Source organism: Helicoverpa armigera, chromosome 19, assembly GCF_030705265.1.
Source record: "Helicoverpa armigera isolate CAAS_96S chromosome 19, ASM3070526v1, whole genome shotgun sequence".
In the NCBI taxonomy this organism is placed as follows: Eukaryota; Metazoa; Arthropoda; class Insecta; order Lepidoptera; family Noctuidae; genus Helicoverpa; species Helicoverpa armigera.
Window position 1 is genome coordinate 5,456,301 of NC_087138.1, and position 24,582 is coordinate 5,480,882.

The following is a 24,582-nucleotide window of genomic DNA, read 5'->3' on the forward strand; positions in this document are numbered from 1 at the left end:
TTAATAGATTGTTTTTTCACGAAAGTTCCTATCTTCTAAAGCTACATTCTGAAGTTAAATATAGTTGGTAAATTATACCCTGCCAAAACTCTTGTTCTATTGGATCCATACTTTGGGGGACACCCTGTCATCATCTGCCTAACCTTTTCTCAACTATGTTCTTGTCTAACCGGTTGCAGCTGAGAACCAGAGTTTCTAATGGAGCGACTGGCTATCTGACCTCAACAACCCACTTGCCTGAACAACCCTACACCTCTTGCTAAGACTAGTTGTCGGACTTTCAGGCTTCTGAAAACTCGTGAGGACTGCCAACGATGTTCATATGACGATCCAGACGCACTAGTTTATCGTGCCTTCCAAAGCACCCTGTATGAATAAAATTGATGAAGGATGAGCAGTTGCTGCTAATGTTTTTAAGTCAAGCGTTGAATTATGTGATTTTGCGGTTATTTTGCCTGTTTCCTCCAAATACTTATACAGTAATAAGTACTATGCAGGCTCTGATGACGTATTAGGAATACCAAGTACCTATTTGTGCAGTAATCATGAGGTGACAAATGTCGATGACGATGAAAGGTTTCTACGAGGTTTTGTAATGACAGAAGTTATTCATTTTACTGGTACTGTATTTCCAAGTAGAATATTATATGTGTGTAAATTCCGACCTCAAAATGCAGTAATCATAAGTCCCAAAAACACAGGCATGTGAACCTACCTATATTTTGCATTTTATTCATTCTTATTTCATGATAAAGTATTTTTGCGGATTATTAATTAGACTTTGCCAGCGGTTTACCCTCTTCTTAAGAAAACTTCCAACACTGTAATAAAAAAGCCTGCTTATATTATGTTGTTCTGATGTGTCAAGATTCATTAAAAGATTTGAGTTCAATATTACCTTAAGCGCCAGTCCGTAAGGGATAAACTTACAAATAACTTTGATAAAATAAAAACAACTTTCCACATAGATAGGTCATACAACTGAAGATACACACGTCTACTTTGAGGTACATTTTTATCTGTACCAACCATTACCTTTGCCTTTTCCCAACTATGTTGGGATCGGTTTCCAGTCTCACTAAATGCAACTGAGTACCGATGTTGTTCTTCCTTGCAACCCCTATAGGTAAGACTGGTTGTCAGATATTCTGGCGTTTGATTACTGAAGTAACGACTGTCAAATGTTTTCATAGGACAGCTGGGGCCCACCAATTAAACATGCCTTCCGCAACACGGAAGAACTCGTCATGATATGGTCATATATTCAAGACCAACCGCGCCCCGCATTGCCTAAAATTGACAGTCACGAGTTCCATTATTACTTACAATATGCAGTATATTTCTTACATCTCTACATTCTCCTGCTTATGGATATCATCGACTTAAAAATAGGAATTTGAAAAAAAAGACTGCTTTTGTTTCTGATGACATTTATTGTTATTATGTAGGTAAATATATCAAACGGTTAAATCACTTACCCACTGTTATTTAAAATGATTGAATTTTATATTATTTGCATTGAATTTACAATATGGTTAATAATCTATTTATACATCATGGTTATTTTAATGTATTTTCCTGAATCTTGTTGTTGTTACAAATCCCACATATACGTGTTTAAACCTTTATATTTCAGTATTATAAAGAGCAGGAAAATATCTTGTTTTGATTGTGAACCCCAACATTATTCTGAAAACATTAAACATTATTTTTTTCTTTTCTTCTGGTCAATATCATACCTATGAACTCTTACATATAGCTTGCAATGGTTCAAAAATTCAAAGTTCCCTTCAATTTCTAGGTGAAGCAGGGCCACAAAAAGCCTAGATATAGTTATCGGCATGTATCTTGAACCTTCACCTGCGCAGAAGTCATTTATTGGGTCCCTTTTGTGGTATGAAGTCAGGCGCGGAGGCGGGCTAAAGCGGTGATTGGGCCGCAGAGCATCGCGTCATAGCCGACACTCGGGATTGGTTCTTTGCTAATTAATCACTTCTGCGCAGATGTAGGTCAGAGCTCAAGATTCGTGCCGATAACTATACTTACCTGTAAAGTCGATCCCATGCAAACCAAATGCATCTACGAATTCATTCAAATCGCAGCAATAAGTGTATTTATTACTGGCTGAAAACCAGTATAACATGTCATTTGTTTGACTTATGTCATTGCATTTTATATCCGAGTCTGTCGGTGCTGGGTCATTCACGTGAATTAAAGCTATAATATCTTCTTCGAACTTCAGCACCTAAAAGAAATTATAAAAGGTTTGCATATTATGTTACTGTGTTAAGGTAGTTTTAAGAAAATTGTCATCAAGTTGCATCGTATCATCGAGAAATCATACAGCGAGGTATGCGCGAGTCTATCTCTATTTGTTTATTCTAATATGCTCTATTTTAATCAGCAATTTTATGTAAACTTATTTACTATTTAACGACGAAATAAATGTACGTTTTCCTCAAATTCATATATGATTTGATTTAAAATATACCTTCCACAAATATCGTGGTATGAGCAGTCCATGTTTCTGTTGAAACGTATGTGTCCCAGACCAGGTTATAATGTTATCATAGTTAATTAACTGATCCCTCACCATATGTGATATGTCTTCCCAAGTTGTTTGCTGTAACAATATATATAAAGAGTACGGTTATCTTTCATCTTTGTATGAAAGAGGATCATTTAAAGAAGTTTTTTTTATTTATTTATTTGTTTTCTTGAACGCGCTTAATACTCAACTACCACAACACGTCAACTACTGATTATTCTTAAGTTCTTTCAATGTTATACCTACACCTCATTTATTGAGGTAGCCTCTAAACTTCATTCAGGTACGGAAAGTATTACGGATGCGGTGTAACCTCTGGTAGAAGCTAGCTCTGGAAATTATTTTTATGAATATCGGGGAAGCTCGTTACAATAATATGACAGCTTGGCGTGACAATAAAATCAGCTATCATAGTCAGCGCAGTTACAAAATAAATCAAATGTGTACTTTCTTACCATTGCAGTATTTTCACAAGCACGCCAATATGGGACTTCATTCAAATAATTAATGAAAGTAGTTTTCTTAGCAGCGTCGAAATTAAAATCTCTAGGGTTGACAAGATGAGTTTTATTATAACAGCAAGCTTGACAAGTAAATGTACTTTTCAATCTTGGGTTTCCAATTTCTGGGTAGGTAAACCAATCGTGGGCACCGTTTATCTTACCGTCTGTCTTCGTGAGTGATGTTCGAGTATAAAGAGGCATATTCTTTGCATGATCAAAACAGACTTTGTAAGTTTCTACAAATTCATATGCTCGATACCCGACTGTCAACTGTTGTGAAGTATCAGTCAAACATTTTGTATGTTCTTTGACTACTGAAGCTTGAATATTGTTATTGCAAAGAAAATCTGTAAGCTTATAGAATTTATCGTTTACTGCAAATGTGTATTCTTTATGACATGATGTCTTCAATTCAGTTAGATAAGGAAAGTTTATAAAAGTATTTCGTGTGCCTTTGCTGTCGTAGGGGCAAGATAATGTTATACTGTCTCCTTGTTCTACTATTGTATCATAATTGGTGTAGTCCCATCGTGGCCATGTAAATTCTTCAGTAAGCATGAGGGGCATATTCTTGATTTCATCCAGTTTTCTACTCACGAAACATGCTGCAATATTAAAACTGGATGATTAGCACATATCTGTATATATAAATCGGAATAAAAAAAAGAGAATTGTTGTGAAAAAGAAATCTATCGATTTGACGAAGAAAAATAATTTTTCGAGGATTTTTTAAAAGTCGATGTAAATTATTGTAAGTATGTTTTCCACTTACGAAAGCTTTACTGTTTGTATTGTCTACCACGTTTAAAGGAGAAAATAACTTACCTGAAGACTTTACATGGAAGTTCCGAGTGACTGTTCCGTGCACATTACTTATGGTACATGTGTAGTTTCCCCATTTAAATTGATCACCTATTTTTGTTAAATCTTCATTGGTTAACACTTTGCCATTGAATTTCCATTGCACCTGAAAATATTCGCACTCAGTACAATGTCAATCAATACTTTAAAACATATAAAATTACACTAAGATATACCTTGATTTCAAATTCTTTACTCAATAAGGTTTTTTTAACTCAATAACTTAAAAATTAAAAAGTAAAACGATCATTAATATGGATAGATTGGGTATCAAATACTTGGAGTATCTTCGAGATGAGACTGAAGTGAGTGAACAATGTATGTATTTTCCAGGTAGGTCCAATATAGGTTAATACATATCCCACCCAAAACAAAAATGTGAAAGACTGCCAAGTTCGATAATATGGGAATGCTTCGCCTATAAAAGAAGTGAGATCTGAATAAGTACCAAGTTCCATACACATACCTCAGTTAAAAATAGTTACTTTTTAATGATTTTACTTGGCAAGTTTTTACACACCTTGTTATAAACCTACTAAACGCAATGAATCAAGTATTTAATTTTATATTAAAACTTGCCAAGTAACATCATTAAAAAGTAACTATTTTTAACTGAGGTATGTGTATGGAACTTGGTACTTATTCAGATCTCACTTCTTTTATAGGCGAAGCATTCCCATATTATCGAACTTGGCAGTCTTTCACATTTTTGTTTTGGGTGGGATTTCATTTATTTTTGTAAGGTTGTTTATTTTATTTTTTTCTTATGATGAAGTTAGTTAAAGAAATGTCTCATTTATACTATCTTTTAGATTTTTTAATATGCACTATGTTTCTTACAAAGAAATGAACTAGATTAACTATGACTAGATTTACCAACTGACTGACATGACATGTTATCATATATTTTGTTCGTGGATCAAAGTTACACATTCGTTATTTTTGAAAGTGATTCACACTTGGCCGTTTTCAGATTTTTACTTTACTTTGACTAAATACAAACCTTTGTACCATTCGAAGATATATTATATAAATATAGATAAATTTAGTTCGTTTTAGTTCCTTAGGGGTATTTTACACCGGGTATAAAACACCTTCATTATTTTGAAACCGACTCACACTTGGCCATTTTCAGATTTTTCCCTTTACCTTGACATAAAGACCTACCTCCATGCCAAATTTCAAGACAATACGACCATTGGAAGTGGTCTAGGTTTTTGATGAGTGAGTCAGTGAATAAGTGAATAAGTGAATCAGTGAATCAGTGAATCAGTGTATAGTAAAAATAGCGATTTTCTGACGTCAATATCTCAAGACCTACAATAGGTATATTAATGAAATTTTGTATTTTAGATAAGTGAGGGGGTCTCAACAGATACTAGAAATTTGATATGCGTAAATAAAATAGATTTTGAGTTACAGGGGGGTCGAATTTGGCCCGAAATGGTTCGTGTAATATAACCCACGGCCGGTGTGTCGCCTTTTTTGCTCGAACTTGGCGGACACACTGCCGTGTGTCTAGATATAAGTTTTATTTTAGAACTTAACTAACTTGTGCCTCCGGTTTTGCATCACTTTCACAATGAGCTAAGATATCTCCCACATCGCCACGCCAGTCGTCTATTTGGAAGTTATCTGGAACCTTCGGTGGGTATCCAACATCGACCACGTATGTATGTGTGCGTGCGTATCCGTGAGCATCACTTATACGACACGTGTAGTTGCCGTCATTAGAAAGTGTAGGTTTCAGTATTTCCATGTAAGGGTTCAATGTAAGAACTTCTTCTGATTCCTGTAAACATCAAACAAATTTTAATGATTGGACTTAGTCTTTGGCACCAATTCTTAAACTTAGCTCGAACCTCTTAACTATGGGTGTGTTCGATTCCAGATCAGGCAAGTAACACTGAACCTTTTCCATGTTTGTATGTACTTTTGAACATTGTTATCTTATTATCTTGTACACGCATTACTAATGAAAGGTGATGTAAAACATGTCTTGGAAACCGTGACTATAAAGTCTGAGATCACAAACTCGCATTGAGCAAGCGTGGTGATTTGTGACCAATCCTTCTCTGTGCGAGAGGAAGCCTGTGCCTAACAATCAAAGACCGTCTGATAAACTTCCAAGGTCGTGGTAACTGTTGTGACACTCCTATTTAAACATATCGAGAGGCACAATCACATGAAGAAAATGATGAAATGAATAGGTAAGTCAGCAATTGAACATACTCACAATGAACCATCGAACTGATTGAGATGAAGAATTATACCCTTCGCAATCCAGTTTTGTAGTTTTACCCCATAGTATGTAAACGTACTTGCTTCTTTCCGACCGGCTAATAAATTCTGAAGAGAATAAAATAAGTTTTATTTGTACGCTGCAGATTATCTAATGTCTGATTTCTAATGATAATAAAATGAAATGCTTACTATCAACCCTTGCTTTAAATGTCTTTGTAGCTGAACCTATATCATTTTTAGCTTCACATGTATATGAAGTAGTGTTCATTTCAACTGGATTCTTAATAACGAGAGCGCCATCACCTATCGCGTATTTGCTATCTAAAATAGACATTCCAATATTAGCATTCAACATATGAGCATGTTTACATATAGATCCATCTATTGTTTAATTTTGTAATTTACCGGGATTTATAAGTCTGCCGTTTAATTTCCACGTGATCAGTGGTCGTGGATTACCGATGACGTCACATGGAATTCTAAACGCTATATCTCCTTCAAGTCCTTCATACTCAATGGATGATTCTGAAACTATAGTTGGTGGTGCTGTCGACAGAAATATGTTATCAGTACATTATCATAGTGATTTTTTCTTATGGATTTAGTACTTCTTCTTCTCATTCTTCTTGTAGTATTTTCCAGTTTTATTTGTAGTCGACGTAATACGGTTGGGTGGATTTAGTATTATAGTTCTTATTTAAGACTAGCTTCTACCAGCGGTTTCACCCGCATCCCGTTAGAACCTCTACACGAACCAGGATTAAAATTATATGTAGAGATTTTTTCAAATCGGACAAGTAGTTCCTGAGATATATATATGATATAGATGATAGCGCGTTCACGCAAACAAACAAACAAGCAAACTATTCAGCATTAGGTATAACATTAGTAAAGATAATTAACAACTTACATTCAATAATAAGTGTGGTAATATGTTCGTCTGTGCCTGCGATGTTTACTGCCACACACTTATAATTTCCAGCATTATTTTCTTCCACATTTGGTAGGAGTAACCTTTTAGAACCGAATGATTTTTCCAAATTCTTATATACAACTTTATCCCAATATAACCAAGTTATATTAGGCGCTGGCGCGCCTTTAATAATGCTGAAAAAAAATATAAATAATGATACTGTTTTAGTTCTTGCTCTCACATTGACCAATATCTTATTTGTTCATCAATAGGTTGGATCTACTACTTACTTGCATTCTATGACCGCATTAGAACCTCTAATGACTTTAACTTCAGCCAATCCCGATATTTTTGGAGCCGCTAAAATAATATTTTTAACCATAAAAAGAAAGCAAGCAGTATTGCTTAATTGTTGGATATTTTCAAATGCAAAGACAAAGATAAAATCAAAAATGGACGGAGAAAGGATATGATATAATTTATAGAGACTTTAAGGCCAAGTGCGAGTCGGAATCGCACACGAAGGGTTCCGTACCATTATTTAGAAAATGAGCAAAAAAATTACGTTTGTTGTAGAGGAGTCCCCAAAATATTTATTGTATTTTTTGTTATAGCGGCAACAGAAATACATCATTTGTGAAAATTTCAACTCTCTAACTATCACGGTTCATGAGATGCAGCCTGGTGATAGACGAACGGACGGACGGACAGAGGAGCGAAAACAATAGGGTCCCATTTTACCCTTTGGGTACGGAACCCTAAAAATGGTAAAAGACTATATGATAGCTGTCTGAAATCCCTGAGCACTTACTATAAACTCTCACAATAAATGCCGCATTTGCTGAACCGACATAGTTTTGAGCTTCACATGTGTATGATGTGGAGTCACTTTCATTCAGATTCTTTATAACTAAAGCACCATCTTCTATAGAATACTTTTCACCTGAAACAGTTCATAAAACAGTTCATACTAGTTACTTTGTAATTAGTGGATATAGATTTTTGAGAAGTGCGTTTTATACCTATGCCATCAATAACGCTTTCTTCTGCCCTATTTATGTTATATTTTTTTCCTTTCATTTCTCACTTTTTTAGGTACCTTGATATTAACTGTAATAGGTTCTCAAGATTTTTTTAACACTTATCCCTTTTATCTTCTATTCAAAACCACGCTATCAGTGTATTATTGTCCTGTTTACCGGTTTACTACTACTTCTCGAATAATTAGACGGGTCTCATAATCATAATACCTTTAAATAAAAATGATTAACTTACTGGATGATATTGCAGTTCCATTTCTTTTCCAATCGATAACTGGTTTTGGATTACCAACAGCTTTGCAAGGTAAAGTCAATGATTTTCCTTCAATGATTTCGTATATCTCCATAGATTGTGAAATTGTTGGTGGAACTGTGGACAAATTATTATTAGATTTTTCTTTTTCGGTTCTTTAAAATTAGATGTTATGGTGCGACACCGGTGCGGCAACCATGCATTTGTCATTCGGCGCAACGACGATCATCAAATTGGAATGAACCTCATATTGAGATAGAGTGAAGAAATAGTAAGTTAAAATGAATTGCGGTTTACGTTTCGTAAGTAAATAATCACGCTTCCAATTAATAGGTCATGATTCAAGTGATAACAAAGCAGGACAATCCTAAATGAATATTTAAAGGCAAGAGTTATAAGGGAATGAAAACTAATGATAAAATATTTACAATCAATAACAAGGTTCGTGATATGATCATCTTCTCCCGCGACGTTCGTTGCCACACATTTGTAACTTCCTCCTTTTTGGTCGGTCACACTCAATAGACTTAACTTATCTCCTGACCCAGGTATAGGTTTAAAGTTTTGTTCATATTTGTCCTTATATTCCCAAGTTATTTTCGGTCTTGGTAAGCCTCCGATTATTCTGGAAAGTTATGCAGTTCCATTGAAAGATTTATTTGACCTTTTGGATGATATTTGATATATAATTAGATAGTTGATATTTCAAGTTTTGATAGGAAACTTACTTGCATTCTATTACAGCATTTGTACCTCGAATAACCCTGATTTCATTAGTACCAGTTATCTTAGGTGGCTCTAAAAATAAATACTAATATTAAGTCCTTGTTGTATAATATTAACATGTTATGTTCCAACTTATCGCGAACATGACTAAAATATGAGGAAAAAAAATTAATAATCAGCGCAAAGGACATATACTGATATATATATATACTTATTGTTCAGATTAATTTAATACCTGTTTAAGGAGATCAGAGAGCTACACAGAACATATTACAGGGAGCAGAGACAGGTGGGTGCACTCCCTATTCTTTCACTGTCATAGCCCGATGAGACGTCAATTCGATACGACTGGACAGAGATCAGGCGCAGGACCGACATTTACGTGCTCTCCGTATGCACGGGTGTATCAATCATACGGTTCCAGATTCCGGGGAGCTTTGTGAAAGTTTCTTAAGCCCACAAAGCGATTTCGGCCTAACCCGGGAATCGAACCCGAGACACTATGCATAGCAATGGCGCTATACGAACGTATAATAAGAGGTAATCTTAAAATGGTGTTCAGGCACCGACTGAAGTTAGTTACCGACACCTTTAATATAATAATATTTGAAAATGTATCAAACATTTGGACAATAAATAAATTAAGAATAACATTTTTTATAAACTTACTCAATATTATCCCAACTTTCTTACTATGGCTTGCTACACAAATGTAACGACCCACCATATCAAAATCCATTTTCATGATTCTTAGCTCAGTTCCATTCTCTGATATCGAATACTTTTCCGAAGCTACTATTTTATTCATACGGCCTGATTTCTCATTGGTGTGGTACCAATGAATTTGTATTGGTACACTTGAATGAATTTCACATTTTATGATTCGTTCGGAACCATATAGCACGTTCGTAGTACCTTTTGGGTAAGAAATTGTATTATTATCTATCAGATCAGTTTCTTTTAGTATGTTTTACTTATTTATTATTAGTTCTGAATTCAAGATGTTATTCTGTTGTTTATTTGTTCTATTTTTATTCTATTGCCTGTCTTTCCATTCTTGCCTTTCTTTCTTCATTATCTCATATATCTTTTACACTGATTTATCAGATGTAAAAATATACGTACCCGTGTCGAAATGCTCGATCTTCGAGAAGGAGCTCGATGCCTCCAATAAATTGGCCAAAGTCAGTATTAACACGTATTTCCACATTTTTAATAAAGTCAGCCACATGTTGTTCATAGCAATTGTTAATAAGTGCTATATTTTATGAAGGATCTGGGGGTTTTTATATTTATGTTGCATTTTTGTCCTCCAGATAAGCTTATGTATTGGTTTGGATATTTGTGCTTTATGGTTATTCTGAATTAAATTGTACTGTTAAAATTGGCATTAAAGAAATATAGATTTTGTTCACCATTAAAGCCGACCCCTACATTGTTGGGAATAGGCTCTGAGGATGATAGTTCACATTAAAGCCATTTCTATCTTAATAATTGTACCTCTGATATTATTTCGACGTTATTCAAAAAAGTATTATTACCTATCTAGTCTAGAGTATTTTACCATACATAAAAAAATATATAAGTTCTAACACTGTTTTTGTGCTCGTGAAAGGCAAGTCGAAATAAATACTCATGCTTTTTACAGAAGTTATTTATTGTAATAATTAAACCGATACATTCAAAATCTTATCTATAAATAACTAATGGCTTATAGGGGAGAGTGGGGGAATTGCGGACGCGGGGTAAAAACGGACTAGCATGTATCTACTCACTCCTTCCCCCCGCGGCAGCCCGGTGCTGTCATCTGTTTCTTTAAGCCATTTTAGTGCCACGCAAAAACTTACGACAGCCGGCTGCGCACAGTTTGAACGGTAGGTATTTTTTTAAAAAAAGTGCATAATGATCTAATTTTCAGTGTTTTTCAATTCAAGGGACAAGTCTGTATACTAAGTGATGGTAAAAAGTGATATTTTCTATGGATAGCTTTGTCAATGGGGTTTGCAGCGCCAATGTTTGTTTTTATGGAACGTTTTCATAACTTACAAATTTCTCTCTCTGATTTAAAAATACCCAGTGGGGATAATTGCGGACAAGCCTTGCGGGGTAAATACGTACGTCTGCAATTACCCCTAATTCGATAAACTATTATGAAATCAATCAATAACTACTCATTTTTGAATGCCTCGGAAATATATATAAGAAAAAAGAACAATCATACACCATCGAATCAATACAAAAAGCTGTGCAAGAAATAAAAGACCAGATAACTTTTCGTCAGGCGGAAGAAAAATATGGTATTACCAGAGCTACTGTGTTTGACCAATTGAAAAAGGGCAGTGTTTCTACAATACCAAAGAGAGGTTAAAATCCATTTTAAACGGAATACAAGAAAACGAACTGAAAATTTTGATTAAAATGTTGATGTTGAAATGTTGATTACGTTTGCATTTATTGTCAAGAAAAGTACAGTGATCCATCCGCCGAAGGTTGGATTATGTGTTCAAAGTGTGACAAGTGGGCTCATGAGAACTGCACTGTAGGAAGTTCTTCTAAAGGCTTTACTTGTGATTTTTGTAGCGATGTGGACCTAGTCCGTGAATACCCCATGCTGTCCGTAATTAACCCAGGGTCAGTCCGAATTTACCCCGAGCGCTACGGGTAATTACGGACAGACAAGGTTTTGTTTTTGCTAAAAATATTATATTTATTGACTGATCTCGTATAATAAGTATAATTGTTTTTGTAGATGAATAACTAAAGATTAATATTTAATCAAGACAGACTGATTATTACTGATAGTACGAATGTTGTGCGTTATTTCCCTTCAGCGTCCGCAACTCCCCAATCCTCCCCTATTACTTTAACATAAATAGTTATGCTGTCGGTGCCAATACTATTGTCTGCTATGCACAGATATGATCCCTCATTGGTGTATTTCACATTGTTTAAATGCAGTGGACTCGACGAACGGTTCCTAGAAAAAACAATTCAACATTTGAAAAATAATATAAAAGATTAATGTGCATTGAATAAAAAAAAATACATGTATAAGAATACATTTTTATAAAGTTCCATTTGAAGGATTCCAAGGAACAAGAATTACAAAGAAATGCGAGAATGATAAACTTAGTACCCAATTCTTCAAATCTAAAGATACATCTTCTTCCTCCTGCCCTGTTCCCAATTGCTCCCAAAGATACATATAGTATTGAAATACTAATACCTTGACAAAACTTTTATGGTAGAATCCGGTGCTATAAACTGCCATTTGGTAGCTGGCAAAGGGTTGCCATATTGCACGTTACAGTTCAACACAAGATTGTCGCCATTTCTCGCAACCACGGTCTTGTGACTTGGACCTTCAATATACGGTGCAACTGCAAAACAATTATAACAAACATGACTTTCAAGGTTAGGGCATGTGATACTGAGGAATGAGGATCATGTTTCAGGTCAAGTCAAGTCAAGTCAAATCATTTATTTCATTTAGGCCTTTACAAGCACTTATGAACGTCAAAATTATAACTAAGTTTGATTCTAGTTGCCCATTCCAAAAGTAGCTTCCTATGGAGAAGAACGGGCAAGAAACTCCATGGTTACTCTTTTAAAAATAATATAGTATTACAATTTGTATGTATTGATACATACAGTAAAAGCATGCGAAGATCATGTAGAATCGCAAAGACAAATGAGGATAAAGTGACAATTAAAATGCTACATGGTGTTCACATTTACAAATTGGTTTATATTGTGGTACAAAGTTACAAACAAATAATCAAAAGATGAATACAATTTTATTTGCTGGTGTAATTTTAATTTGTTAATTAATTAGATATTGTCAGTATGTCCTATGGAGCAGGACCAGCATGTTTCCAAGCATTTTTATCTTGAATGTAATCTTCTAATTTATAATATGCTTGCTTACAAAGTGTGGCTTTTATATGAGTTTTAAACCGCATGTTATTTAGTTCCAGAATGTTGTCTGGTATTTTATTATAACATTTGACACAATATCCCATGAAAGATGTATGTACTTTAGATAATCTAAACTGCGGGATAGCTATCTTATTTTTATTTCTAGTGTTATAATTATGTCTATCACATATTTTTTCAAACAAATGTAAGTTTTTCCTAACATACATGATATTTTCATAAATAAATTGGCAAGGTACGGTCATGATATTATTTTTTTTAAAAAGTTCCCCAAGAGATTCACGACTACGTAAGTTGTACATAGCTCTGACAGCTCGCTTTTGCAAGATAAATATGCATTCAATGTCAGCAGCTCGTCCCCACAGCAGAATGCCGTACGACATGATGCTGTGGAAGTAACTAAATGTCGTGAGGAAGGTGATGAGTATGGATGTAGTAGAAGGGAACGACCAAAGAGACAATGGATGTTGTGAAAGTCGACATGGGTAGAAAGATTGTTACTTGTGAGAAGACGGCATATAGAAGAGTATGGCTACCAGAAGACAGAAAGAAATTTTAATTATAAATTCAACATTATAATATTGAATTGTCTCTAGAAGGTATTTTGGAAATAACATATGGTTGGAATATCATGTTTTTAGAGACAGTAGTAACTTTGTTCATTGACAACATGTTTTTGGCCCACTTAACAATAGCAGATTGTTTTATGTTAGGAATTCTTCTAAAAAAGAGTATGAAGGAAGGAAAACTGCTAAATGTTCAGTAGCAGTGCGGGTTAATAATAATCACAAATCATTGTTTGCAACGCAACAACGGCTCGGAGATTAGTTAGTTGATTTACAGGAACTCCACTTACCAAGGACATCCACTGTTATAGTTTTCCTTGCCACACCTACACCATTTTCAGCGATGCACTCATAATTGCCAGAATCTTTCCACAAAGCTCTAAATCTGAAGAAAAAATCTCTATCAGAAAACTTATGGAACACTACTCACGAGCCTAAGCGTTAAATAGGTTTTTTTTGGCTTTAGTTCAATAATTTATGTAAACTCTTTATGGAAATGTAAAGTTATGAAAATCCTGTCCCTATAAATAAATGTTTAATAAATGCTTAATGAAACTACAACTTATCTGTTCATCAAAATAAACAGACTTTGAAATAACCCAACATCTTCACAACAGTTATTTTACACAGGGTTCAAAGATAAAGAAATTTTGCAACAACAATTTTTTGTTATCAATATTGTAGGCACAAGACCAAATCTAACATCCCAAGCATTACCGGTGATTATGGTGTTGGTCGGTATAATGTCTGCTGTCCAATATAACTTCGTGTGGGATCTCCCAATGCACGGTAGCTTCTGGTGAAGCTTTAACCTTGCACGGTAACACTACATCATCTTCTTCTTTAACTGTCAGTGTAGTGGTTTCAGGATCCGATATCGACGGCGGATCTATAAGAAAACATAACATTTGGATGATCAAATCAAATTAAGAACACTGTGAATCCTGCGACTGATCTCCCCTCACAGATGTCTTTAGCAATGCAATCATTAGTATCACCAATTATTACAAGTGTTATTTTATGGTGAATAAAAATTTGACAAGTCGTGGCAGCTTAGTAGATAAAGAACCAATCTCTTATGAGTATGTCTTATGGGTCGTTTCTAGATCAGACATGTACCAAAGCAACTTTTCTAAGTTTGTATGTACTTTCTATATACATTATGGACACTAATGACTGATTAAAGGAGAAGGGTAACATCTCGAGGAAGCATTGACTGCAAAATCTGAAATCTCTAACCCGCACTGAACAAGCCTGGTGGTTAACGCTCAATCCTTCTCTGTGTGAGAGGTGGAATGTACTCGCAGTGGGAGGATAAAAATTCTGATGATGATAAATAAATTATCTCACATTGTATTTGGACGAGGATTACTGAGTCACTAGTTCCTAGTATATTGTTGGCTGCACACTTGTATTTGCCGAAGTGTGCTTTCGCTGCTGATATTATCTTTAGCTTGCCGTCATCAGTAACCTCTGTGCCTTCTGGCACATTCCAGTAGTCGTATCCATGATAGGGTAGGTATTGCCATGTTATGGTAGGTGTTGGCTTTCCTTTAATAATTCTGAAAGTAAACCGTTTAATTATTTCGTCTGTATCAAGAAGTGTTGGTACATTCGTATAACTACTTATTTTTTATAGCTGGTCTGTTACTGAATACGATTAATATTTTTTGGATCGGACAACGTGGCTAAGGGCCACAATCTCTGGCTGTGTTTACCTGCATTCAAGATAACTCGTTTCTCCTAGCCTGAGGGTAACGTTTTCTCTATCAACAACGACTTCTGGGGCTTCTGCAATATCAAAAATGTCATTAGATTATTTAAACGTTTACACTGCAAACTTTAAGTCAGTCGATAGTTTGTTTGGGCTCGTAAATCAGAATGAAAATGTACTGGTAGGCCGACTGTTTGTTTAGTCCGCAGTATTTTATTACACATAAAAGAGTGAGCTTACCTATGCCCGAAATTGAAACGGTAGCGGAGAAAGTTCTTTCATTGACTTCGTTGGTGACATCACATTTATATTCACCGACATTTTTAGTGGTCATATTTTTGATCCACAGTGCGTTCGTTTCGGAGTCTATTTGTACATCATCAAACGGCAATATGGCGCTGTTATTGTAGGACCACTTAACCTCGGCAGGTGGATACGCTGATACTTCACAGTATAATTTTCCTTCACTCCCGTATTCGATAGTTTGGTCTACAAAAATAAAATTATTAGAAGAGAAACTATGGATTCATGGAAATAATCTACTAAAACTACTTCACGCACCAAATCTATGTGTGTTTGCTGGATAATAATTAGGGTTCGGCCTTTTCTCAAGTTTAAATAGATATTTCAAATTTTACATTGGTACGTAGGCCAAAAGAAGAAGAAGCTACTTGCTGAAGAAGTGTGGAACTTCTGGATCTTTCGAAAAATTAATTCAAGTTATTATTAGTACATCAGTATATAATAATTACCTTCTGGAGTCTGAATAACCTCAAATGTGAATGGCCTATGCACATATACGTTAATACTTTGACTATCTTCACCTTTTGAATTCTTAGCTTTACAGTATATCGTGGTATAGACCGTTGCATTTTCTAAGCTGACATAACTTATGTATAACGATGGTATTTCCAGTAACTCATTCTGAAACATAATAATATTATTAGTTTGTGTTTATTGTATTGTTGTTCTAGATAATGACGCCATGGCAAGCTCAAATGAGGTGGAATTTCCCAGCTGATTAAAGTTTGGCGTTCTAGTTGGTAGTCAGCCACGGCGGCCGGCTGTGGACGACATATTATAGTGCATGCGCATTTGCGCAGGCACAGATGCACTCCCTATTCCATCATTCTCACAGCCCAATTGAACTGAAATCTGATACTACCGGAGAGAGATCAGGCGCAGGATCGACTTTAACACGATATCCGATGTGTTCTACTGTGTCCGCACAGGTGTTCTAATCACCAACTTCTAGAATCCCGGCCGCTTTGTGAAAGTTTTTTAAAGCCACAAAGCGATTTAAGCCCGACCCAGCTAGATCAACGAGATGTGTAGGTATAATTTCATCTCATACTAGCCGTTTTCCTACGGTTTACCCACGTCCCGTAAAAACTGTTGCCCGTACCTGGATAAATATAGGCTTTACCAGGAATAATGTAGCTTCCCAACATTGAAAGAATTTTTGGTCCTTCTTCCCAACCTTAATTTTTTCCATCTATGTTGGGGTCGGCTTCCAGTCTTACCGAATGTAGCTGAGTACCAGTGTTTACAATTTACAAGGAGCGACTGCACTGCCTGACCTCCTCAACCCAGTTACCCGGGCTACCCGGCATACCCCTTGTTAAGACTGGTATCAGACTTACTGGCTTCTGACTACCCGTAACAACTGCCAAGGACTGTTTCCTTACCTCTGAAGGCAATATATTTCCATCGCTGTCTTCCCACACGATGTTTGGTTTTGGGTAACCAGTGACTTTACATGCGAAAGTGGCATTTGTTCCGAAATCTACGGTCACTGGATCAGTTTCCAATAGTATCGAATGAGGTTTAGTCCACGTTGGATCTGTTGCAGTGGCTACAATGTTACAATCAACTTGTTAGCATTATATCAAAAGGATAGATCAGTTAATATAGTCCATGAACTCAAAATTTTTCAACGTTTATACTTTAACTTTCTTAACTAACTTAAATTCTAAGGATAATCAACAGGTTTAGTAAATATCAATACCTTTTTGAGGAAAAATGTTTTCTGATGAAGTGTTAATTCCCTGAAATGTAGTTGTATCAGACCCCTTTATCTGAAAGTAAAGAGAAAATTGGTACCTATAGGCGTGGGGGTAAAAGGAAGGAGATGAATCGACGAGAGCTAGGCTCTTAAATTAAACAAGAGTCATAGAAGCAGCGATTGGGCAAAGTCATATTTTTTGCGACAATTTTGTCTTGTACTTGATCATAGTAATCTTAATTCTATGACAAGTATATATATATAACATGAATATGATAAAACAATATAATCAACAAAATGTAGGGTAGCTGTTGTAACTAAAATATCAAGACGACCAACACCTTAGTTACCATGGATGCTGTAAAGGATCCGAAACGTCGGGATTAAATCATATTAATATAACCGCGATAAAATCCGTAAAAGTAGTTTTATTTAAATATGAGACAAGTAAATATGTATGTTTATCATGTTAATATCTATGCAGGTAAATGAAGATTAATTTAGTCAATATTATTTACCCAAATGCGAAAAGATTTATCAGGTTCAATAAATGTATTGGCCAGGTAGATGCCTTTAGTAAGAGTTTCTTGTATCTCCAATGATTTTTTCTCTTCATTCGCCACTTGTATTTCTATTCCTTCAAGTTTCAGTTTTCCTTGCGATGCATCGACGAGGATATAATTCACTCGGCCTGTAAAATATCATTACATAGTATAAAACAAAGTCGCTTTTTCTCCCTTGTCAATGTCCCTCCCAAAGTCCCTTTATACGCTTAAATCTTCAAAACTATGCAACCGATATTCATGCGGTTTTTTTTGATAGGTATAGTGATTAAAGAGGAAGGTTTTTATGTATAATAACATACATTAAAAGTGGGGAAATACTATTTTCCCTTGCGAAGCCGGAGCGGATCGCTATTTAGGTAGGTATATTTATCACCGAAGATTTTTTATTGTTTTTACACAAGACAAATACACAAATTGCCAAATGGTCCAGTTCTACATAGTTTCAACCGCGAGGGAGGTATTTCCCGCTTATGGGTTAAAATAAGCCTATGTGCTATTCTAACATTAAGCTATATTAATATACCTGAAAGAGGAACATAATATATCCATATAAATTTTATATTATTGCGTTTATATTATTAGTAGGATTTATTTTTACCTGGTATAGGTCTTTTACTAGCTTCAATCATTTTTCTAGGCACCTTTGTTGAAAATCCGAAGGCGACCGGTAATTCATACTTTTTGTATATCAAAAGGGAAGTTTGATCCCGACAGTTGATTTTCATCGTGTAGTTACCGAACGTTGGATTTTTCAAACGTAATACCTGAACAAATAAAAAAAAAATGAAACAAGCAATTAGACCAATGATATACCTAATGATGAAAATAGTTGGTAAAAATGGTTGAATGATTGAACAGTCGTCTACCCTATTATGAATGTAAAATGACGGTTAGTTATTACAATGAAATAAAATCAATGGGATTGCTTTTTGCACATTTGCTTCAAGAGGAAGGGGAGCTACTTCACGCACCTAGATAAGAAGTAGTCTGTAGCCTCTAATGATAAATGTGCAGTACTGAAATAATGTTTGAAATTGTTCCTGAGATTAGCGCATTCTAACTTTGGGTGCTACCTCATCATCAGCCTTTTTTATCGTCCCACTGCTGGGCACTGGCTTTCTCTCACACAGAGAAGGATTGAGCGTTAATCACCAAGCTTGCTCAATGCGGGTCCAGGCTTCCTCGAGATGCTTACTTTCACCAGTCATTGGTGTCCAAGATATACTTAAAATGTACATGCAAACTTAGGAAAGTTGCATTAGTACTTGCCTGATCTGGAATCGAACTTACACTATTTACTCTACAGTGCCTACAGGTAAAAAAAATATTAAAATACCTTCGTATGTCTTGTGTCCACTACATTCTCGACAGTGTGATTTGAGTTATCGGGTGTCAATATTTCCACCTTAGGATAATCACCAGAAACCACTATCAATAAACTAGTTGTATATGCGTCGACTGAAAACTAATAATTTAATTTTAAATTAGTATAGAAGAATTTAAGAGATTATTCACTATCGACAAACATTTGGTTTGGATAGGTGAAACCGATCTTGAGTTATGAAATTACAACGAAAAGTTGTATACGTTTTTATATACTATATAGATAGATTGATTATAAATTAGTGTAGACCAGTTGCTTAAGGAAATTATTGGTAAAGGCACTATGTGTCATATTTAAAGTTCCTCCCTTGCAAAGTATGAGGACAAATGCTAGGACTGCCCTATAACGATTAAAAAAACATGTGTGATTATTTTTCATGACGCACAAGAATGAATCATTTGATTTGTAATTGACTGGCACAATCAAAAGACGTTTCAAACAAAGTTAATTAAATTTGCATACGTAATAAAATTCCCGATAGATAACAGACTGTATTCTAACGGGAGATTGCCATTCATATTTACGTAATTATAAACATTTGAGTCTACTGATAAGAGCTCAAAATGTTGGCACTTTTACATTACAGAAAACTAATATCATCTTGCCTTGTTCCCAATTTTATAGGGTCGGGCTAAATTACTTTAACTACGCTTCATTTCTATCCTAGATACTGACACTTACCGCCTCTTAATCACGTCTTCTTTCAGGCAATTCATTGTATGAGTAAATAAATATGTGCCGTTATAAAATCAATATTTGTAGTGCTTATTTTTTTAATTTTGATAATAGCAAATTAAAATATTCTTCAAAATATCTTGTTAAACTGTTGGTTAATACCTATTGGTCTTACACCACATACATATAGTTATCTGTCACGCATGACAAATCAGTCAGACGGTAGTGGGATCCACATGTATCTACAACTCAACACACTCGTCTTCTTTCTCCTGCCCTGTTCCCAATTTTATTTGAGGTCGGCGCAATATGTCATCCTCTTCCATTTTCCCCTGTCACTCGTCATACTCTCACTCACTCCCTTCCTATTCATGTCATCTTTCAGGCAATCCATCCATCTTTTCATAGGTCTTCCTTTTCCTCTCCATCCAACTCAACACACTCTTGTGGCCTCTAATTACTTACATAAAGGTATATAATCTACTTACAGACAATTGTTTGTATGACGTGAATGTATCATAAGCGGTAATATCTGTCCATTCTTCGTTGATTACCTCCTTTATGTACATGAAAGACTGAAAGAGAAATAATCCATTAATATCATGTATTAATGTATAATTCATGTACACACACGATTGATTAACACAAAAGGAAGGAAAGGTACTTCTTTTTAAATTTAAACTTTCTCTTTCAGCTCATATAATTATAATATAATTAAATTGTAATAGACAGCTGTGTTGCTGGGAAGTTTGTTCTTCATCACTTCTTCTTTCCAGCCATAACACTAGGAAGTGGTGAAAGGGGTTTTGGGTTTTGGGGGTTTTGGCCTTTTGTAAATTTGACGTGAAAAAGTGCTAAAAGCTAGTCTAGTTTCAATAAACATTTTTGACTTTGACTTATTTGTGAAAGGGAAATAGAAATAAAAGAGATGAAACATAAATGTGTGTGTGTTATCATAATCCAAACAATACAATGGTACGCCACATTCTGCTATTATTAGATACTTGAACATTTTAAATGTGTATTTGGGGTTTTCCATTAAAACATCCTAAAACCAAATCTAGATATTAGCTAGTGGCGGGAATGCGGAAGTGCTCCATATTAAGTAACGGATTGACATCGAGTTTTTCAAGAACTTTATCTAAGTTATAAATAAAAAAAGAAAGTTTCTCACATGTCTTAACGCAGCCGCATCGAAAAGGAGCAATGCGCCTGAGCAAACTCTAGCTACATCATAATAAGCTTGTACAGTCGCGTTAGGCGATAACTTCGAAGAGCAAAATCCACTCAAAACTATGACAACCTGTAACAGATATCATCGAAATTATCTCGAAATAAAGTGCATTGGAATTAGCATAGAGAGTAATAAATAGTACCAAAAAATAAATGAAAGATTTCAAGGCCACCAAAATAGTCATCAATGGAAACTTTTAACAACCTCTTAATGCAGTACTTTACTTATTTATATGTTCTCTTTTACTATTGTCCAGATACTGTCAAAAAATATTTTTCAACATCGTCATAAATAACAAAAAGTATTTACCTGACTGCCAGTAGACCTGCATAAGTTTTCAACGGAACCGAATTTGTGGGCATCTCTCGCGTACGCATCGGTAAAAACGAAAATGTTTGATTTTGGTTTACTTATTATAAGGGCTTTTTCGATGGCTGACAATGTATTTTCTGGGCATATAATCCCTCCTCCAGCAGATACAGAACGCACTGAAGAAATCAGTTCTCCTGGCTTGTGCACTATTGTAGGCGTTCCTACATCTGTAATATGGAAATCATTATTTTAATTGTGTAAGGTGGCCCCTTGAATCTCAGCGGGGCCCACCAGGGCCAAGGCCTACCAGGCAGCGGGATTGTTCGAAGGAGTTACCGCGGCTCTGGTAGGTACATAATGGGCTTAAGTAGGAACATGATGGGTTTTAGTCAGTAAGAGTCTGACACTCCCTCACGCTGCTAACCCACAGTGAAAAGGTCATTTGATGATTTTCCATAAAAAAGTGCCCCCTTGAACTAAAAGAATATTATGCAAAACTACATAAAATAAATAGTTACTAAAATTATTGTGTAATATTCAACGCCTATCAACTTACGTGAATTTTGCACATTATCGTAATATTGCGTCATACGTTTAACGGTTTAGGGAATTCCATAGAAAAACACAAAAGGGTTGCCAGAACATGAAGTAGTAAAAAAAATACTACTAATATTATAAATGCGAAAGTAACTGTCTGTCTGTCAGTCTGTTAGGGTCAATTCACACTGAAAGAGCAGCGGCCGGCAGCGGCCGTAATTGCAAGGGATTGAGCGTGAGCGCGGCGGGCCGCGCGGCGCCGCGCGGCGCCGCATCGCGCCGCGCTCTTACATTTTCCGTGCTCTTACGGCCGCTGCCGGCCGCTGCTCTTTCAGTGGGAATTGACCCTTATTCTTTCACATCTGAACTGATTTTAATAAAATTTGGTACAGAGATAGAATTGACCTTGAGACAGAACATAGAATAGAACTTATGCCGAGCTTTTGAGAAGTTTTCTTGGAAACGCGATATAACCGAACCAGACGCGGGCGAAGCCGCGGGCTTAAGCTAGTAATATATGATATATTTTTTGACCTCATTGCCATAAAATATTTTCTGCATAGTATCCCTCAAAAGTTTGTGATTCTATCAGTTTCAGCTACATAAGAAATACTTTGTAAGTAAACTAGAAACACGTGTAAAGTTTACGCGAGCACATTCTGTGACCGTGTACGTCACAAGTTAGATTGATCGTGTCCGTGCAAAGTATCAAGATTACCGCCTAGTGTTACATCTTTAATATTAATGTATTTATTTTAATTTATATCATAACATCACTACTATGGCTGTACCATCACGTACTCGAGTCACTATTTTATGGAATACTAGCTTTTGCCCGCGGCTTCGCTCCCGTCAACTGACTTCTCTACTTTACCCAATTTTTTTTTTTCATAAGAACCTTCTCCTGACAATAACAAACACAACAAAAAAAGAATTAGCCATTGGTCCAGGCGTTGTTGAGTTATGCGCTTACCAACACATTTTGCGATTCATTTTTACATTATAGACTAGCCGTTTTTCCGCGGTTTCACCCACGTTCCGTGGGAGCTGCCCGCACCAGGAAAAAATATAGCCTATGTTACTCGCAGATAATATAGCTGTCTAATGGTGAAGAATATTAAAAATCGGTCCAGTAGTTTTTGAGTTTATCCATTAAAACCAAACAAACAAACAAAGTTTTCCTCTTTATAATATTAGTATGGAAGTATAGGAAATCTGATATATGATCGAACTGCTTAACCTGCGTTTTTAGAAATTTCCAAAAACCTCTTTACAGGGACAGTTCGATGTTAGCACAAAGATTTTACCACAATGTGAAAAAAGTTTGTTTCGTTTTTTTTTTATATTTTCACTGCAAGTTTCCAATTATTGCCCTAGGGAATAAATATAAAGTTCCCGAAAGTTTTCCATTTAGTTCTACCTGCCTAGATCACTCAGTCATACACTACATTACCTACAATGTAGGTCCTACATTGACAACTGCCTTACAGGGTTTAACTCACACAGAACCAGAAATACAAAATGCACTAACCACTTTTTAATGCTGTCAAATTACATTTTTACAAGAGAATAATCACTTACCAGAATCATTAAGCGGCACTAAAATATAATCAGTAATCGCCGCATTAGTAGCTGTAGTGAATGCAGAAATAATACCCACTTTTATATTTTCTAATTCCTCTTGCATAGACCCTGTTATATCCAGCACTATTGCAAGGCTTTTATCACAAGATACATATCTGAATAACCAGACGTATATTAGAAGGATTTTGAACCACATCTTGCAAAGGTATTGGAAGACGACAAACTGATGCCTCATGCTACGAACATGGCAGTTTATGAGACAGTACTGTTAAAGAGAAGCTTACACTTGATTCATATAAATACTCAAATTGTGAAATGAATAATTAATATTTGTTTATTTCAATCTGAGAGCCAATAACAAGCCAATTCTATGGACACTTTATGGTACAGAAGAAGGAATACTTACTAAATAATTAAACTTAATATAAGTTGAAAGCTAAATGAAAAAGTTTCGGCTTAAGCGCTTTCTGACCGAGGACAGAAAGCGCTTAAGCCGAAGTTATAAATGACGAGTTATAAATGGATCTATATCACCCTGCTTACACAATCTGTTAAAATTTTTGCTTGCACCCACAATATCCAGCTCTCTATTAGAATCTTACTGAGACTACTAACGTTCATGTTGCATTTTTCAAACACTTGTGAGAAGAATCAAAATCTCCGAAATACGCACGCCAAGATCAAACTATTTCAAATACACATTGAACCTTACACCTTACAGATAAGGTTCAAAATGTATTGAGGAAATTAGATTGGAGTAGCTAGATGTGCTAAGGTCGTATCGTATGTATAGAATCCACAAAGGAGACGAATATGTTTTCATACATGTATTTTTATGCCTGTGTTTCATAAAAAGGTGAAATTGGCAGCAGTGATATCATCAAACCATTAACTGTCAATTTTAGATTCTGGCAATCTGAGAGCCGAGTTACAAGAGTTTCTATATTTTTATTTTCCGTATTAGAATATAATCTTCTTCCA

General features: G+C 35.4%; 2 protein-coding genes across 4 annotated transcripts; both read right to left on the reverse strand.

Moving 5' to 3' along the window:
- Positions 1–1,419: 1,419 nt before the first annotated feature.
- Positions 1,420–10,364, reverse strand: LOC110372969 (hemicentin-1). Of its 3 annotated transcripts, XM_021330020.3 has the most exons (17): positions 10,214–10,364; positions 9,758–10,003; positions 9,091–9,160; positions 8,791–8,987; positions 8,345–8,479; positions 7,881–8,012; positions 7,360–7,429; positions 7,067–7,263; positions 6,562–6,702; positions 6,346–6,477; positions 6,149–6,261; positions 5,465–5,704; positions 3,877–4,018; positions 3,004–3,656; positions 2,492–2,623; positions 2,047–2,245; positions 1,420–1,689 (listed from the first exon to the last, which is right to left on the reverse strand). In XM_021330020.3, exons 1-17 carry the CDS (start codon positions 10,326–10,328, stop codon positions 1,685–1,687), a joined length of 2,919 nt encoding a protein of 972 aa, XP_021185695.3. In that variant the 5' UTR covers positions 10,329–10,364; the 3' UTR covers positions 1,420–1,684. The 3 variants fall into 3 exon arrangements, with proteins under 3 accessions (XP_021185695.3, XP_063895380.1, XP_063895381.1); XM_064039310.1 differs by having other exon boundaries at positions 1,420–2,245; XM_064039311.1 differs by lacking the exon at positions 9,758–10,003 and having other exon boundaries at positions 1,420–2,245; positions 10,214–10,355.
- A 363-nt stretch (positions 10,365–10,727) lies between these two features.
- On the reverse strand, positions 10,728–23,847 carry LOC110372968 (hemicentin-2). The gene is made up of 17 exons (XM_049841552.2): positions 23,599–23,847; positions 21,478–21,707; positions 21,109–21,237; positions 20,423–20,509; positions 19,212–19,340; positions 18,474–18,639; positions 17,828–18,000; positions 17,313–17,382; positions 16,993–17,159; positions 16,057–16,228; positions 15,545–15,793; positions 15,309–15,381; positions 14,941–15,152; positions 14,308–14,479; positions 13,881–13,975; positions 12,315–12,468; positions 10,728–12,065 (listed from the first exon to the last, which is right to left on the reverse strand). Exons 1-17 carry the CDS (start codon positions 23,834–23,836, stop codon positions 11,906–11,908), a joined length of 2,676 nt encoding a protein of 891 aa, XP_049697509.2. The 5' UTR covers positions 23,837–23,847; the 3' UTR covers positions 10,728–11,905.
- Positions 23,848–24,582: the final 735 nt, after the last annotated feature.